Source organism: Tarenaya hassleriana, unplaced genomic scaffold (genome assembly GCF_000463585.1).
Source record: "Tarenaya hassleriana unplaced genomic scaffold, ASM46358v1 Cleome86, whole genome shotgun sequence".
NCBI lineage: Eukaryota > Viridiplantae > Streptophyta > Magnoliopsida > Brassicales > Cleomaceae > Tarenaya > Tarenaya hassleriana.
Genome location: NW_010971018.1, coordinates 293,621 through 311,873, shown reverse-complemented (window position 1 = coordinate 311,873; position 18,253 = coordinate 293,621). Strand labels below are relative to the sequence as shown.

The following is an 18,253-nucleotide window of genomic DNA, read 5'->3' as shown; positions in this document are numbered from 1 at the left end:
TTGGACTCCTGTTAAGAAGGTACGCAGCGGTCTCTAAAGCATAGCCCCGAAAGGACTTCAGAAGATTTGTCTGACTCATCATCGACCGAACCATGTCTAACAGTGTTCGGTTCCTCCGCTTAGACACGCTGATGTCGCAAATCTAGATGTAGAAATATGAATCAAGTGATAATTAACCTAGACTCAACAAATACCGCAAGTGTACAGATCGATTGTAGTAGCTAGGGTCGAACACAAGGACAAATAAACAACGGAATCAAATCCCAATACAAATCTAGATCCAGAGGAGATAATATGAGTGTGAGAAGCGTAGCAAAGCAAACGATAAAACGGTTCTAAAGACTATGAATGAAGAACACTGCAGGCTTCGGGATTGCTTTACATGCAAGGATCTTTCAAAAGATGCACACTCTGTGGTTTATCTATCCAATCCAGGGAATTCAAGCTCTAAGGTAGAGATTAACTCTCCCAAGTCTAATCTCACTATCCAGGTTTAATCCTACTAATCTTCCGATTCAATAGTCTAAAACTCTGGATGCATGAACGAACGCTATCATAATTCCTAGGCAAATACCCATCTCCCGATGTGATACCTGTTCTATTTATTGAATTAGTTCCAGGTAATTCCATATGTCTATGTGAATTAAAACCCTAAGTTCATTCAACCAAGTGGCCAACGAGATCAAAAGTATTAAGAACAATTCAATAAACTGAATGGAATAAATAGATCCACAAAGTCTGGAAATAAAAACCAAAGATCCTTACATAGCAAATCCCTAATCTACAGCTATGGGACTACTCGTTAAACATCGAGATATCAGGATTCATATCAATAACACAAAACATCGTAAAAGAGAAGAAATGAAGAATGCTTAGTCGATTTTCCGACTTCGTAATCTCTGTCTTCTACTCCGATCTCTTGCCTCTTGATAATCTCCCTCTTCTTGTGTGCTCTAGGGTGTGTTTTCTGTGAAAAGTCTGAATGTTTCTCAACTGGGATGCTAACCCTAGTTAACTTCCTCTTTTCTGCCCTGATTTGGGAATATTCCTGAAAGGTCCCGTAAGTGACACGATCGTGTGATTCCGAGTGACACGATCGTGTATTGATTCTAGTGTCTGATTTTTCGCGACTTGACCCGATCGTGTGTTGGTACGTGACACGATCAGGTGAGACTTCAAAACTTCTCTTATCTTGGCGAAATGACCCGATCGTGTGTTGGGATGTGACACGATCGGGTGGACTCTCGATCTTATTGTGGTCTTCTGGATGATGAGACACGATCGTGTGAGTACAAATGACACGATCGTGTGTAACGTCATAGCTCGTTCTTTTTCGGGGTTTTTGTCCTTTATTTCACTCATATTGCTTGTACCTGCAATTATATACTAATCAAGCGAGAATCAATGCTAAACACGCAATTGAACATTCTTGATGATGTAAAACTAGATAAATACGTCAGAAGAATGCGTGTCGAAGTTATGTATATTACGTGTTATCAAATCCCCCCATATTTAGCGTTTTGCTCGTCCTCGAGTAAATACTCCGTGAAAAACGGTCTGAAAGGAGGGTGAGACAATGACATAACTCAAAATGATAATCGAGAGCGAAACCTCTATCCGACCTAGATCCCAGTGAACAATGATCAAGTCTGTCTAGTATGATCTCCCTCTCTAAAGGATAATCTTTCCTAGCCATGGGATCTATACCATTACTTAGAACCAATCCAAGAACTTCAATCATCTACCAAGCATGTTTCTTGAACCTATTACACCATTCTACCTAATCGTATCTAGTCTACGCTTTCAGCATTCATTCATTTTCTCTTTCTCTCTTTTTTTTCTCATCTAGCTAGCATCTCGGGTTCCTAGGACGTTGAAGTTGAAGGATTCCTAATCAATTTTTTTCGATTTTGTTTATTGGATAACCCGAACCACAACTTAGACCCGAACCATCAAATCGATGCACTCATGTCCTCGAACGATTTTCGTTGATGAGATAATAACAGCGGAGTGTCGAGATGCTCACTATCTTTTTCTGCACATGAAGAAATAAGAATGCATTTGATAACAAACTTTACTGATTTCAACAAACATGGGAAAGGTTCTTATAGAAACTTTTCTACCTAGCTAGACAACATCGGTCCCATGGGTTCCAACCAACGATTTCTATCCCACAAGCTATTCTAGACAATCCTAAAGATCAAGCAATCAATTCAACAAAACATAACCACGTTCAACGGATCACAATGTTTTTAGGACGTTTCTACTCTCTCATGCCATAAATCATCATATCAATGCTGAAAACGGTTTTTTGCACGTGATCTTATATGTCCTTAATGCACAATCCTAAAAACAAACTATATGATCCTAATGCATCCTATATGCACATGCAACTAAAATGTGAAAATAAAAGGAAAAAATGCATGCAACACTACTCTATATGGATATGGTTTGGCGTTAGATGAATCCTCTCCAAGACTTGAACTGGACACTGTCCTCGGTGTCAATTCTCGTCTAGTAGAGGCAACCAATAACATGAGTTAAAAGAGAAGCAAACCAAAAAGAGAAAAGAATACTTAGCTCGTGATGTTCGTTCACTCGCACTTAAGTCTGCCTACGTCTATCGCATAGCTAGCTTCTTTGCCTCCTCAATAGCTTCTCATTAGAACTTAACCTGGTGATAAGAGACACAAACCAATATCCGATGCAAAAAGAACAATAAAAGAAAGAAAAAGACTAACCTAAGACTTCGGGTTGCCCCCCGGAAGCGCTTGTTTAAGGTCGTTAGCTCGACTCGTCTTGCTCATGTAGGAGGGGGTTCAGGGGGAATGCTTCTTGGCGGAATGGTTTTAGGTGGAATGAGATTAGATGGGAAAAACTCACCGGACTTGGTATGGCTTCGATCGATGTGATGTAGTTCTTTATTTACCTTACCGATGGATCAAAGATTGAGTGGTGGAAATTGGGGGTCAGGATGGAAGTCCGATGGAAGAGGTGTGTGTCTCCTTGAATATCAGTTTGGGGGACCGCTCGACCTGAGATGGGAATGGTCTCGGACGAGTAAACAACCAGTTCAACCTTATATGATTTCACCTCGAATTTTCGCTTTTGTGAACATGGTTGATCAAACTGAATGTCTTCCTTGTGTTTCTTTAGGCGTGAAGGGAACGAAATCGGTGGTGGTCTTGGCGGTGGAGGCACATATTTCGGTTCTGTCTCTTCGTAGTTCGTCCTTAAATGCTCATCTACGATCAAAAAGTCAGGCGTATAATCCAAATAAGCATTAGAACACTCACCTTTTTTATGGCATGTGGTGACTCTAACTCAGATTGCTCCACGTCCTTCATCGATATGGTGTTAAGATACTCTCTGGAGTCAATTTCTGGTCGTTTCATAAAGGTCTCTTGCCATTGGGAGGCGATTTTAGCAGTTCTGTTGGACTGAGACTCGCGTAGTGATTGCATATAATTCAAGAGGTCCTCTTGTCCCTGCAAAACCCGAACAAATAAGGAGTTTATCTCATAATCTATCCCCTGCTTAGTTGCAGACGATGGAGGGGCATATGCTTTATCGGGTGATCCTTCAAAATGATAATATGTCTCCTCGCCCTGATCATAATGATACGAAGGTATAGACTGATAAGTCTGAAATTGATAGGATCCCTGATTCTGGTGGTAGTTGAAATCCCAATGCAGAGTATCCGAAGCATATGGATCATAGGAGAGAACGGGATAATGCGTTCAACTCGAATCATAAGGGTCAGGGTACGGATCATCCATGAAATAGCTCATATCCTCGATTCTCTATTCATGCTCTGAGAAGGACGTACGTGTACACAAAAGAAAACAAAAAGAAAAGGAGACGAAGGGAAAGAAAAAAACGAAAAACAAACAAACAAAAGCAAAAAGAAAACAGACCCAGACCAAATAGAGACCTAATCCAATTGTCTACATTGTCCCCGGCAACGGCGCCAAAAACTTGATGTCGCAAATCTAGGTGTAGAAATATGAATCAAGTGATAATTAACCTAGACTCAACAAATACCGCAAGTGTACGGATCGATTGTAGTAGCTAGGGTCGAACACAGGGACAAATAAACAACGGAATCAAATCCAAATCCAAATCTAGATCCAGAGGAGATAATATGAGTGTGAGAAGCGTAGCAAAGCAAACGATAAAACGGTTCTAAAGACTATGAATGAAGAACACTGCAGGTTTCGGGATTGCTTTACATGCAAGGATCTTTCAAAAGATGCAAACTCTGTGGTTTATCTATCCAATCCAGGTAATTCAAGCTCTAAGGTAGAGATTAGCTCTCCCAAGTCTAATCTCACTATCCAGGTTTAATCCTACTAATCTTCCGATTCAATAGTCTAAAACTCTGGATGCATGAACGAACGCTATCATAATTCCTAGGCAAATACCCATCTCCCGATGTGATACATGTTCTATTTATTGAATTAGCTCATGGTTAGAATTCCATATGTCTATGTGAATTAAAACTCTAAGTTCATTCAACCAAGTGGCCAACGAGATCAAAAGCATTAAGAACAATTCAATAAACTGAATGGAATAAATAGATCCACAAAGTCTGGAAATCAAAACCAAAGATCCTTACATAGCAAATCCCTAATCTACAGCTATGTGACTACTGGCTAAACATCGAGATATCAGGATTCATATCAATAACAAAAACATCGTAAAATAGAAGAAAGGAAGAATGCTTAGTCGATTTCCCGACTTCGTAATCTCTGTCTTCTACTCCGATCTCTTGCCTCTTGATAATCTCTCTCTTCTTGTGTGCTGTAGGGTGTATTTTCTGTGAAAAGTCTGAATGTTTCTCAACTGGGATGCTACCCCTAGTTAACTTCCTCTTTTCTGCCCTGATTTGGGAATATTCCTGAAAGGTCCCGTAAGTGACACGATCGTGTGATTCCGGAGGACACGATCGTGTGAGTCTGTTGATTCTAGTGTCTGATTTTTCACGACTTGGCCCGATCGTGTGTTGGTACATGACACGATCAGGTGAGACTTCAAAACTTCTCTTATCTTGGCGAAATGACCCGATCGTGTGTTGGGATGTGACATGATCGGGTGGACTCTCGATCTGATTGTGGTCTTCTGGATGATGAGACACGATCGTGTGAGTACAAATGACACGATCATGTGTAACATCATAGCTCGTTCTTTTCCGGGGTTTTTGTCCTTTAATTCGCTCCTATTGCTTGTACCTGCAATTATATACTAACCAAGCGAGAATCAAGGCTAAACACGCAATTGAACAATCCTGATGATGTAAAACTAGATAAATACGTCAGATGAATGCGTGTCGAAGTTGTGTATATTGCGTGTTATCACACGCCGTTTCACTGTGGCGTTCCAGGAGGAGTTAATTGTGATACAATACCACAATCAAACAGATAGTCAGTGAACTCTTGGCTCATATACTCGCCACCACGATCCGATCGAAGTGTCTTGATCGTCTTGCCAAGCTGGTTCTGTACTTCGTTTCTGGAAGCCTTGAACATTTCAAGTGTTTCAGACTTATGTCTTATCAAATAGACATAACCGTATCGACTGAAATCATCAGTGAGCGTAACGAAATACAGATAACCTCCTCTAGTTGGACAGCTCATTGGTCCGCATACATCACTATGTATCAGATCCAATAACTATGTCCCTCTCTGTCCTTTCCCCTTGAAAAGATGCTTTGTCATCTTGCCCATCAAACAAGACTCGCAACATTCAAGAGACTCAACTATTTTAGAAACTATTTTAGAAACAATCTCTTCTCGTGTTCTGCAACTATTTTAGAAACAATAAAAGATGAAACGTTTCAAATCAGATTGATGTATGTGTGAGGCTTATAACAATAAATTGTCTTTGAATCGTTTTCAAGACCAAACTTTAAAAAATATGGGTAGATTTTAATTGATTTCAGTTTTTTTTTATAAAAGGTTAAAATATATTCATCAAAATTGTTTGTGTACAAAACCGATCATGATCGAATACCCGTACAAAAGAGAATACCCATATACCTCTAACTTGACACCATAACTAATATGTAGAAGCAGCTAACGATGAGATAGAGTGATGTAATACCAGTCGACAAGGAGATCCGGATCAACCCTACGAGAGGAGCCAAGGAGTGAGAGTATACAATTTCGGACCATGGCATTTAGTGTGCCACAAAGTGAGTCAGCCGATGAAACAACACCTCGGAAAAGCCTTGTATTCCTTTCTGACCATAGTAGGTAAAGTGAGCATTGGAGAAGAATTAGGGAAATAAGATTCCTATTATGGGACAGATCATTTCCCGGATGTCTCATCTAGCCCAGGATGTCTTGGAGATCTAAAGGTGGCCTGCGCCAAATGCATCGGGCAAAAGGGGACCAGACCTGACTACTGTAGCTGCAGCGGAAGAAGAGGTGAGAGTGTGACTCCTCCTCTAAACTACAGAGCAAACAGGTTGAAACTGCAACTGCCCCCATCGGTAAAGTCTGTCACGCGTCGGTAGTCGGCATCGAAGAGCCATCCATTGGATAAAACTATATCTCGGGACTCCCTCAGAAAACCAAGCCAGTGAGTGCCACGACACTTCCGACGAAGGCTGACGGAGTAATTTCCAAGTGCCTGCAGAGGAGAATGCACCTGCAAACGTGTTTTGATCATTCTTCCATTCATACCTATCTGGTCCGCTATCTGAGCTTGGCAACTGCAAGGAAGCCAACCTGATGTAGAGGTCCAACACTCTCTGTGATCTAGCCGCCGGGAGAGTCCAGCCCGAGTCTGAAACAACGTCTGCTACTCTGGCCTGTCGTGGAATCCTCAACATGCGGGGGCCATCTTCACCTACATGCTCGATCAGGGGGCCAAGGTCTGTCCAAGTATCAAACCAGAATGCAGCTCGTTTACCATCGCCCAAGGAACATCGAATAAACTGCCGCACCACCGGTTTTAGAAGTAGAAGCTTCCTCAGGTTCCATGAGAGCCTAGAGGATGGTGAAGTATCCCAATATCCTCTACGTCGGAGCACTGCTGATGGGTCCATGCCACCCAAAGAGAGCCCGATTCCTGGAACAACATCCATATCAACTTCAATCGAAAATCTGTATTAAAATCTTCAAGTTTCCGAATGCCTAGTCCTCCTTCTGATTTTGGTTTGCAGACCTCAGCCCATGCTCGCCGATGTGCTAGTACTAGATTTCCATAGGAATTTTGAGCAGAGACCGTCAATTATCCGAAGAATGCCCTTGGGGATGACAAAAGATTGTGACCAAGAGTTCGCCTTGAGATCCTGTCCAAGAGAGGTTGGAAGTCATGCTTTGAGAGTTTCCAAGGGCTGAGAGGCAGCCCCAAGTAAGTCATCGGCAATTTCCCCAATCTCAAGCCCAAGGCTGAACTGATGCGGTTCGTGTCGTGTTCTGTCATACCACCAAAAAATATCTCGGATTTGGAAGGGTTCATGGATAAGCCCGACTGTTGAGCAAAGCCCTCGAGGACACTTTTGATCGTCGTGATGGAGTTGATTGACCCCCTACTAAAAATGACCAAATCATCAGCAAAAATCAGATGTGTGAGTAAGGGGTCATCGCACCTAAAGTGTAGTTCGAATCTGCCTAGGTTGGCGGAAATGTCGAGAAGCTTTGTTAGAGGTTCCATTGCCAGTATGAAAAGGTAGGGAGAGAGTGGATCCCCTTGCCTCAAGCCCTGATAACTTGGGAAGTAGCCAGAGAGTTTGCCATTGACAGATACCGAGAATCGCGGCGTAGTGATACACTCTCGGATCCATTCCACAAACACCCTTGGAAAATCCATCGTCCTAAGTATTTCGAGTACGAACTTCCATTTGACAGTGTCGAATGCCTTTCGAATGTCTACCTTCCATAGAGCGTTCGGACATGACGAGCTACGGTGATAATCTCTGATAATCTCTGTGGCTAGCAACACATGCTCCATCATCATACGACCCTTCTGGAAGGCTACCTGATTCGGGGAGATGCATTTCTGGAGTATAGGCTTTAGGCGATTTGCGATGATCTTCGAGATGACCTTGTAGATAAAGTTGCAGCAGCTGATAGGCCTGAAATTGCCAAGTTTTTCTGCACCGACTCTTTTCGGAATGAGGGTGATGGCTATTGCGTTTAGTTCCTTAAGTAACTTCCCCGTTCTAAAGAATTCTTGTACCGCGAGCGTCAAATCCGCCCCAACGATCTCCCAAGATGAGGTAAAGAACTCTTTGATGTAACCGTCGGGGCCAGGACTCTCGGCATCGCCTTGACCACAAGGTGAATCTCCTCACTAGTCACCGGCTGAACTAATTTATCCTGAATATCTGTTGTACAACGGAAATAAATCAGCTCATCAAGCCCAAATTCAGGTTGTGGAAGTACCTCATTATCTCGGTGGCCAAGCAAGTTCGAGTAGTATTCCACTACATGGGCTTTGATAGTGGAGTCCTCGACCAACCGTTGATCAGCATCGTTCACCAAGTAGTGGATGGTGTTTCTAGCAGTCCTCGCCTTAGTTGTTTTGTGAAAAAAGCTTGTGTTCCTATCTCCAAGCTTTAGCCACCGCAGTCTAGATTTTTGCCTGAAGAATCTCTCTTCCGCAGCCAACAGGATCTGCCAAGAATGTCGGATACGTCCTTCCTCCAGTGCCAGCTCCGGCGTCGGTTGGGACAAGAGTTGTGTTTGTATCTATTCCAGCCTATTTCCTTCCTCCCTAGTGCGCGCAGAGAGTTGACTGAAGTGGGTCTTGTTCAGTATCCGCAGAGGCTGCTTAAGGAGCTTCAGCCGCTGGCACAGACGAAACTGGTGGAATCCGAGCATGGGGGATGACTCCCAAGTCTCCCGAACTACCTGCTTGAATTCAGGGTGAAGGGATAAGTGATGAAAGTATTTAAACGGACGGCGAACCTGTCTACTAGCAGATGGTAGACGGACTAGGATTGGGGTATGGTCGGAAGGCCCCATCGGAAGAATCTCAGCATAGCTCCGGGGGAAGTCCTCGAACCAGGCTTCGTTGATGAAGGCTCTGTCCAGCCTGACAAACATAGGGTCAGCATGTTGTCGATTCCACCAAGTGAATGTGCCACCTCTAGTCTCCATATCAATCAACCTGGATGATTGTACACAATCCCGGAAATCTTCGAGGCCTGGAGTGATCGGAGAGGGTGCCGGGTAGTCAGATCTATCCTCCGGTCCAAGAGTCTGATTAAAGTCACCAACAATTATCCAAGGAGCTTGGGCTAAGAGCGGATTCCCCGCTAGCTCCTTTAAGTGCTCCCAAAGTGGCCTGCGCTCAAGGTACGAGTTACCCGCATAGACAAAAGTAACAGTAAATTTAGTATTACTCCCTGGAATCGGACGCCACATGTGACTGCTTGAGGCGAACTCTGGTAGACAATGAGTGAAACTGAGGGTTCCCAAACCACAAAAATACGACCATTGCTTTCAGGGCCATGATTACTCCTGAACCTCCATCCCGTAGGAAGTGCACTCAAAACTCTCATACTGTTAGCTGCTTGAACATGAGTCTCCAAAAATCCCCCGACTAGGGGTTAGTGTCGCAAAATCCATTGTCTAATTGCATGACGCTTATTACGGCCATTAAGGCCTCTCACGTTCCAACAAAATAACATGGGTATACTTGGGTATTCACGCCTTCCTAGTGGCCTTTTGGCCACGCTTCTTTGATTTCCCCGCCTTAGAACGAGGGGAATGGTTCAACTTCGACTGGCTTGGGGAGCCTGAGGGAGAAACTTGGGACAGGGGGACATTAGCATCCTCCTTGTCCAAGGGGGGAACATTACTATCCTCTTTTTCCATAAGGGGGGGCATCATCGGAGGTGGAGCTGTTGTTATAGGGGGACCATGCTCAGCCTGGCCCTCAGAGAGCTCCTGGTTCGATGGGGGTTGAGGAGGAGGATCATCACACAAACAAATCTCCTCGGTTGGATCCTGAGAGGGGTCTTCTACAATGTTACACCCAACATCCAAGTTTGACTCCGTAGGTGGGTCCTCAGCAACGGTTGGTACTGGAACAGTCGGGCAGCCAACCTCTATAGACGGAGCAGGAGCCATTGCCGCAAGCGGAGGAGAGGGGTTGGACTTGCCCTCGGGGATTGGTATGTCTGAGCTCTGCCCTGAGGGGCTATCAACCCTACACTCGATCCCGCTTCCTGTGTTGTATAGTTTGTCGTTGGACGGTTGGTTTTCTTCTTCGCATGTTCGGCTAAGCTAATCTCCTTTGTCCGGGCTTGGGCCCTCGGAGGAGGTTGCGGGGACATCGGTTTGACTTATGGCCAATCTCAGAGCAGATACTACAGGTTGGGGGCAGCCACGAGTAAGACACGCCAATGGTCACTTCTGTATCAGACGGCAACTTAACCACTACAGTTCTGGGAAGGGTCTGTTGTAGGTTGACCTCCATGAAGATTCTCGCCACTGAGAAATTCAGCTTTCCCTCTGTAGCCTTGTCGAGGTATAGCGGGTCTCCAATAGTTGTTGCAATCCTACTCAAGCTATCCTCATCGAACAATTTTAGTGGTACATTGCGCAATTTCACCCAAGTCTGGATGGACCGGATTGGCGGTTTATCGGGGTCATGATCCGGATCCCATTCGGAAACTATCATCGGGCATGAGCCAATATGCCAGAATGTGCGGCCAAGAATGGTTTCCTTAACCGTCATATTCGGAACTCTAAACAGAAAACATCCATTTCCCATATCATGCACCCGTATTCTTTGTCCAGGTCTGACCCATACTGAGTTCACAACTCCGATTATCTTCCCCATCGAAGGGGGATGCCCGTAAAACTGTCCGATTACGAAATCTGCCCATTCTGTTTTTGCAGCCACTAGGGATTCCTGCGAAATATGCACTAGGGGAGCACCAGAGGGATGGGTGGAAGGTGTACCTATACGTTTTAGTTTACGTATGGAGTCACGAACCATACTACTCCACGACTTCTGCGGGGGAGCCGTTTGGTCGGCCTGGGGAGCGGTGGTTTCTAGGGTGCGGCGAGATGAGGCCAGGACCTGAGCCGCTGGAGGCCCACCCGTTTGGTGGGTGACCGGAAGAGCCGCATCGGCAATAGACGCTGCGGAAGCAGAAGGAAAGCTCACTGGCGACAGAATCGGAACTGCTGGAAGTCCGCTGGTCGGAAGAGACACACCGGTGGTGACCGGAGGAGCCACATCGGCAAAAGACGCCGGGGTAAGGTTTTGCTCCCGCTGGGTGAGGGAAGCGGAGGGGGAGCTCGCTGACAGTGGAATCAGAGCCGTTGAAGGCCCACTGGCCAGGAGAGACACGCCGGTGACCTGGGTGACCGGAGGAGGCCCACTATCCTCGCCGGAGACGGGAGATTGGGGCATACCCGGAGCTTGACCGCTGATGTCAGGGGAGAGAAGAGGAGGATTGACAGAGCTGGAAGGATCGGTCAAAACTCCGCCAGTGGAGGGAAGCGGAGCTGCGAAACGGCCGGTCAGAGCGGTGCCAACGCCGGCAGAGGACGGAGGCTGGCTCTCCGCGAACCGAGAGGAATACGGGATTGTAGACGAGCGAAGTCGGGGAGGCATCGAGAAGAGATGAAGGAGAAGAAGGAGATCTGAAATGGGGGATACCGACCGGAAGTGGCCGGCCGGCGGCGGCCGATTTGAGGGGTACGGTGATTTAGGGTTTCGCTCTCTCACCTTGCGGCGGCATCTTGTCGAAGCGATATCCTTATAAACAAAGTATTGATTTCAGTTTTGAACAATGGAGAAGATAGAGATGGATTTCGAATCGATTTAGGTGTTCTAATTTTTTCTTTTTTTACAATTGGATTCACTAAAAAATTGGTTTAATAATTATGGCATGCATATGTAGCAATATAAATTGATGTGTTATCACTCGTCACAAAACACGTAGAATGTCATCATAATTATTATTTGGTCAACATTTCATTTGGCACTCCAAAACAAGTTTAGAAATTATAAAGTCAATTTTCTCAAATTCATGAATTATTCTTCCTTGTAAAAAGTTTAGGAATTATTTTTTTCACCAATTTACAAATTGAAAAATTTTTATGGGTTTTTTCTTTTATAAAGGAAAAATAAAAAAATTAAGGAAAAACTGTTATTTTTATGAGAATGTTTTAGCACCTGATAAAGGATTGGACATAATTTGTAAATTTTAGAAAATAGAAGATTTATTTGCAATTTTTCTAAGATTTCTCCTTCCTCCTCCCATAGTCGACCGTAACCCTCTTTTCACCTATCTTCTATTCTAATTTGCCTCCCTATTCGCTGTTGACCGCCGATCAACATCCGTGGCCACCGCCCTACCATCATTGGTTCACTTCCCTTCTTTTTTTAAAAATTTTTTTTCTTTCTTTTTCTTCTTCATCAACATCGTGATGGACTTACTCCACCACTATCATCGAATTTTGTCGATTTTTGGGGAACGGAGGCTCGGTTTTGGCCGACTTGAGGGGTTTGAAAGCTCTCAATGAGCTGCATCTTTCTTAGGTGGTGACGTTGTTAGAAACAGTGAAATGTTGATGAAAACGGTGAAATGTCGCCAGAAAACCACCGAGAACTGTCGGAGAAAAACTAAGATTTAGAGCAATATAGGCTAATTTTGGTGAAAATAACATCGGATTTGGGCTCCTTGACTGATTTACATAGGATATGGAAAATCAAACAATTTTGGGCTAGTGTCACTACTGATCGTCGTCGCAGAATTTTTTATTATTATATGGTTTAGATCTTTTCAACCTCGTAATTCTAGATTTGAAATCTTTTTTTCAAAAATCAAAGTATTTGGAGACCTTTGAATGATTTAAAATAAAACGGTTTATCGGATTTAAATCTACCGACCAATTGACATTTCGCTGGTAGTGGGATAATTTTAGCATGACAGTTACTAATTAAGATTATTAATTATCAATTAATTATAGACGAAGAAGATCTCGAGATTGTTGAATCCGAGATCGAGGATTAAATTAGATATTTCGAGATTCATCGTTTTATACTGAGGTGAGAGTATTTAATAAAACTCCACTTTTCTGTATTCACTTAGACATAAAAGATAGATAACGTAGATATCATGCGGTTAGGATTTTAGGATAGATATATTAAATTCTTCTTGTGAATTAATATTGTTTTGATAATTGATGATTTCCTGTTAATTGATTATTGTCTGTTGGTTGCGTTAGGTAGATATATTATATCCAAATGACAAAACCTAGACTAAAACGATTTTAGTAGGATACAGATCGATTGTAATATGAGGGTCAAACCATGGATCAGGTGGTCGTGATGATCCGTTCTAATTCTAACTTGTCGAGAGAAGTTGTTGATTTCAAACAATAATAGAAACATTGTAGGTTTGGGACTGCCTAAGCTTGAATAGATTATTTATATGGATAGAGATACAATTGTGTTTTTACTTCTATTAAGGAAACTCAAACATCTAAACTAGGAATTTCTCGTCAAAACATAAATTTTTCTATCTAATACATTCATCTATCATCGTTTTCTATCACAGTTCATAAATTGAATTAATCTTCTTTCACATGTCCAACTAATACGTACAGAAAGGTTTAATCTAATCTATCTTATCAATGAAGTCCGGATTAAATATTCCAAATTCATTACAAATGAGTAATCTTAAGTTTGATTCATACATGTGATCAATATGATGAAAGTATTAATAACAACTCATAAAACCGAACGAATAAAAAAATGCAAAAGATCACATTACAGTTTAAATAGATCCATAACACATACTAGATCACTAATCTACAATAAGTGTCTACTCACAAATCATGAAACAAAAAGAGTAAATCATGCATTCATAACAACATTTCAAGAATAGGAAGACTAAAAAAGCTTATTCGAAAACGACGTCGCAATTGTGTCACGGTTATATATTATATGTATATATGTTAGTTATAATTATTTTTATTTTAATATGTATATTATGTATGTATATAAAATTAATTATATTTTTTATGTAAATATATATATATTAGTTATGATATATATATATTGTAGTTATCTGTATATGTATTTTATTATTTATAAATAATTTTATTTTTAATATATATATATATATGAATATATATGACGAGTCTTAAATTTATAACCCGAAACACAACTAATCCGCAAGTATACAGATGTCGTAGTACCGGGGTCGAACACAAGGACTTAAGCGGTTAAGCTAGGAATCGACTAACACTAGGAAAATTGTAAAAATAAAGTTGGATGATTGTTTTTGTGGTTTTGAAAGTTGCAGAAAATTTAAATGAGAGAAATAAAATCAAAGACAATCACAATTCAAGAGGGGATAATCAAATGGCCAAAGGTTATGAGTTTCGGGATTCACCAACATGCGGGATGTGCTAAATATTTAGAATCTATTTCATACTTCCTTTGAAATTGGGGATTCCAAGATAAAGATCGGGATTTGCTCTCTCGAGCTAAATACCCGCTACCCAAGAGGGCATTCCATCTACTTTCGTAACTTGGAATGGAATCTTGAGTGCATTGAACTCTCTTGTCAAAATCCTAGGTTGGATTGAACCGAATTTCTTCGCTTTCAACCACAACTTTATTGAATGAATGCATCAAGGAGTCAAGGTGTCATGTCTCCATGGAAACCAAGACTCTAAAATCAACTCAAGTGATTTTCATCCCAAGAGAGCATTAAAATCCATTCATCAATCCAAAGCATTCACTCTCATTTAATGGCAATCCATCTACTCATGAATCCTGTCTCCAAAGAGATTCAATCAAAGAGGGATATGAAAAATAAGCATAGAAATCACCCAAAGAATGAAATGAGAGTCTAATCAAAGTATAAACATAGATTCATCAAGTGGGTTCACACATCCTCACAGGCGCCCCGCCCGGCCGGTCCAGAACGGACGGTCCACTAATGGCAGACCATTCGTTCTTGTTACTGGAACGGACGGTCCACGGGAAAGAGATGCTCAATAGGATCTTCAATCTTCAAGCCAAAGCAAACTCCTTGTTTCTCCTTCAAGATTTCGGCCCTAGGTCTTCTGGAGGAGAGAAAATCGCCGTCTTTTTCGTTCCCCAAATCGAGCTCTCTCCCAAAAGTCTAAAAAATCGGACTTAAGCTGTTTCCAGGTCACGCGGTCAGCCAGACCAAGGTTTGGCCCGGCGGACCGGACGTAAAAATGAAGGCGGAGCGCGGCGCAAAAATACTCCTGGTCCAGCTGACCAAAACTGGTTAGTTCCGGACCAGGTCTTCAGAGGGTTTCCGCGGCTAACTGGGCGAGAGACTAGCGGACTGGGGAGTGGCTAAAGCGGTCTGGTCCGGCGGACCTGGGTAGGTCAGCTCCAGACCAGGTATTCAGTAGGCTCATCCGGCTGATTCGGGACACGCTGGCGGACTAGGCATTGTGCGAAGAACGTTCGGTCCGGCGGACCTATGGCGGTCAGCTCCGGACCAATGATTGCTTTTGGGTTTGGTCAGCTCATCTTCGGTTCGACGGACTGGCTGAACACGCAAAATTCCTGGTCCGGCTGACCAGAACTGGTCAGCTCCGGACCAGGCCTTCATTTTTGTCTGGTCGGGGGCTTGGCTCAGCGCTGAGCGGACTTGTGTGGCAGTCTCTTGGTCCGCCAGACTAGAGTTGGTCAGGGGCAGACCAGATGAGCTGCGAACTTTCTTCGTCTTCTCTCCTCGGTCGGACTGGATGAACTGAGCAGACGTGGTCCGCCGGAATGAAATCTAGTCAGGGGCGGACCAATGGTCTGTTTTCTCCGATTCTCGCCGAATTTGTGCGTTATGCCCTCGGGGTCCTGCCAAAGTCAAGAAATAGTCTCGGAACCCTAGGATGGCTCTAAAAATGCCTAAGAGTGTGTGGAAACCGTTTAGAAACCAAAGGCATACTCGTATAAAATCCATATAAAATCTGAGTCATCAAATCTCCCCAGACTTAAATCTTTGCTCGTCCTCGAGCAAATAAAATCAATGAAACACAAAGTCTGGGAAGGACGGTGAGTTAGAAATCGATCTTTGATGAGTTTCAAGATCTAGTTGCATGTCCACTGCTCAACTTATGTGAGTAGAATCGAATCTAGGCTAGTCTAGCTATTTTCTCTTGTCAGCTAAACTTTCCTAAGTATAGGATTTATATGTCGTCCTTAGTCTACCATAAGAGTAATTCCAACTTCCAAGCACTCTCCTAAACCTATTTACCGTTTTTCTCCTCTAAGATATGTTGTCTCTTCATTTATTTTGTCACATTTTTTTTTCTTCTTCCTTTCAAGAAAGTGCTAAGAGAAGTAATATCCCGAGTTCCTAAGACGTTGAAGTTGAAAAGTGTCTCCACTTTTGTTTTTCTCTAATGATCATGACAACACTTGTCCCACAACTTAGACCCGAACCGTCGAATATCGACGCACTCATGTCATCGAATGATTTTCATTAAGGATATAGTGACAGTGGAGTGTTGGGATGTGTATACTTTCTTCGCTTATTCTTACATCATTCTTTCCAAGAGACTATCTATCCTATGGGAGAAGCTTCGGAAACGGTTTTAGGGAGATATTTAACCTGGGTTCGATTGGTCCTACTCTTTGGCATACCTAAAGACAACAATATACCTCACAACCTAGAATCACAAGCATCAAAGAGAGGGTTCGCTATTCACCTATCATCGACAATCTACTCGAACACCTAGAGGTCTAAGTCCAAATCGCTAAGCAATTTCTAAACAGCTATCACCATCATCTCATCATCGACCAATCTCAACTCAAAACGGTTTATGAAATGCATATGTTCCTGTATGCTCTAGACCTATATGTAACAAGTTCAATGTAAGGCTAGATGGTGTCTATATGTACAAGTGCAAGAAATGCAAGTGTGAAATGCATCTATAGTGAGAGAAAATGATTTTTTTATATGCAAGTGAATGTATGAATGCACTCTAAAAGGGACTTGAAGCGATGTTAGATGCACCCCCTCCCAGACTTGAATGAGACACCGTCCGCGGTGTCACTCGAATCCGAAGGGGTGGAATATGTGGAATATGAAAGAATTGGATCAAAGTGGAAGAGGGTTAATGTGTAACCTTGGTGTCCAAGGTCGAAATGTGCCTCCTTGCATTCCACTTTTGATGTCTTCCACATTTTTCTCCTCTTTCGCGCATGGGACGTAGAACGGACGGACCGCCTCCAGCAGAACGGTCGTTCCACATGTACCAGAACGGGTGTTCCGCTTTGGCGTAGACCGTCCGTTCTGCTTCTGTTCCAGACAGCATCCTGACTTCGCGCTTCGTCTCCCGTTTTCTTGCATCAAGGTCTGTCTAATCCGGTTCTAAATAACATCAGTCACACCAAAAGAGTATCAAATCCAATCAAGAGAGTGTAAATGAATAATTCTAAATGAGATGCAAATGCTAAAAAGGATACAAAAAAGGATATGTACAAGTTCGGGGTGCCTCCCGAGAGCGCTTATTTATGGTCCTATGTTTGACCGTGGGATTGCTCACTCGTCTTGAGGATCAGGGAAGCTCATCGAGCTCCTCTCTTTGTCATGCTCCCCGAGATTGTAAATCTTCAGCCTTTGCGCGTTGGTCTTGAATGTATCCCCTCCATAGCCATATAACTCTATCGCTCCATGAGGGTAGACGTGCTTAACCGTAAAAGACCCCGACCAACGCGATCTCAACTTGCCTAGAAATAGTTTGAGCCTTGAGTTAAAGAGAAGTACCTGATCACCTTCTCTAAAATCCCTTTGCAAAATCTGACGATCATGTCATCTCTTAGTTCTCTCCTTGTAAATCCGGGCATTCTCGTAGGCGTCCAACCGAATCTCATCGAGTTGGTGAAGCTGCAACACTCGCTTCTCCGCATCGGATTTCCAATCGTAATTCAGCTTCTTAATTGCCCAATATGCCCTGTACTCAAGCTCAACCGGCAAATGACAAGCTTTCCCATAGACAAGTTGAAAGGGAGACATACTGATGGGTGTCTTGAAGGCTGTCCTATACGCCCATAGAGCATCATCCAACTTGGAGCCCAATCTTTCCTTGACCTTGACATCGTCTTCTCAAGTATCGCCTTGATCTTCCTATTCGAGACTTCAACTTGCCCGCTCGTCTGAGGGTGATACGGGGTAGCCACCTTATGTCTCACACCATACTTCTTCAAAAGCGATTCTATGGTGCAGTTGATGAAGTGAGATCCTCCATCGCTAATCACGACCCTTGGCATCCTGAATCTCGAAAAA

At 43.1% G+C, this 18,253-nt stretch overlaps 1 protein-coding gene across 9 annotated transcripts in view; it reads right to left on the bottom strand.

The window, feature by feature from the left end:
• Positions 1 to 11,689, bottom strand: part of LOC104803404 (mucin-5AC-like) — a 25,786-nt gene extending 14,097 nt beyond the window's left edge. Inside the window, exons 1-2 of one of the 9 annotated variants that reach the window (XM_019201296.1) lie at positions 6,103 to 11,689; positions 707 to 1,373 (exon numbers count right to left, since the gene is read on the bottom strand). In XM_019201296.1, the coding sequence (XP_019056841.1) occupies positions 10,237 to 11,583 (1,347 nt within the window). In that variant the 5' untranslated portion in view covers positions 11,584 to 11,689 and the 3' untranslated portion in view covers positions 707 to 1,373; positions 6,103 to 10,236. Of the gene's footprint in view, positions 1 to 706; positions 1,374 to 2,563; positions 3,489 to 4,559; positions 5,245 to 5,682 lie in introns of those variants that run through there. The other 8 variants (XM_019201299.1, XM_019201298.1, XM_019201293.1 and 5 more) reach the window with 8 other exon arrangements.
• Between the last annotated feature and the right edge of the window lie 6,564 nt (positions 11,690 to 18,253).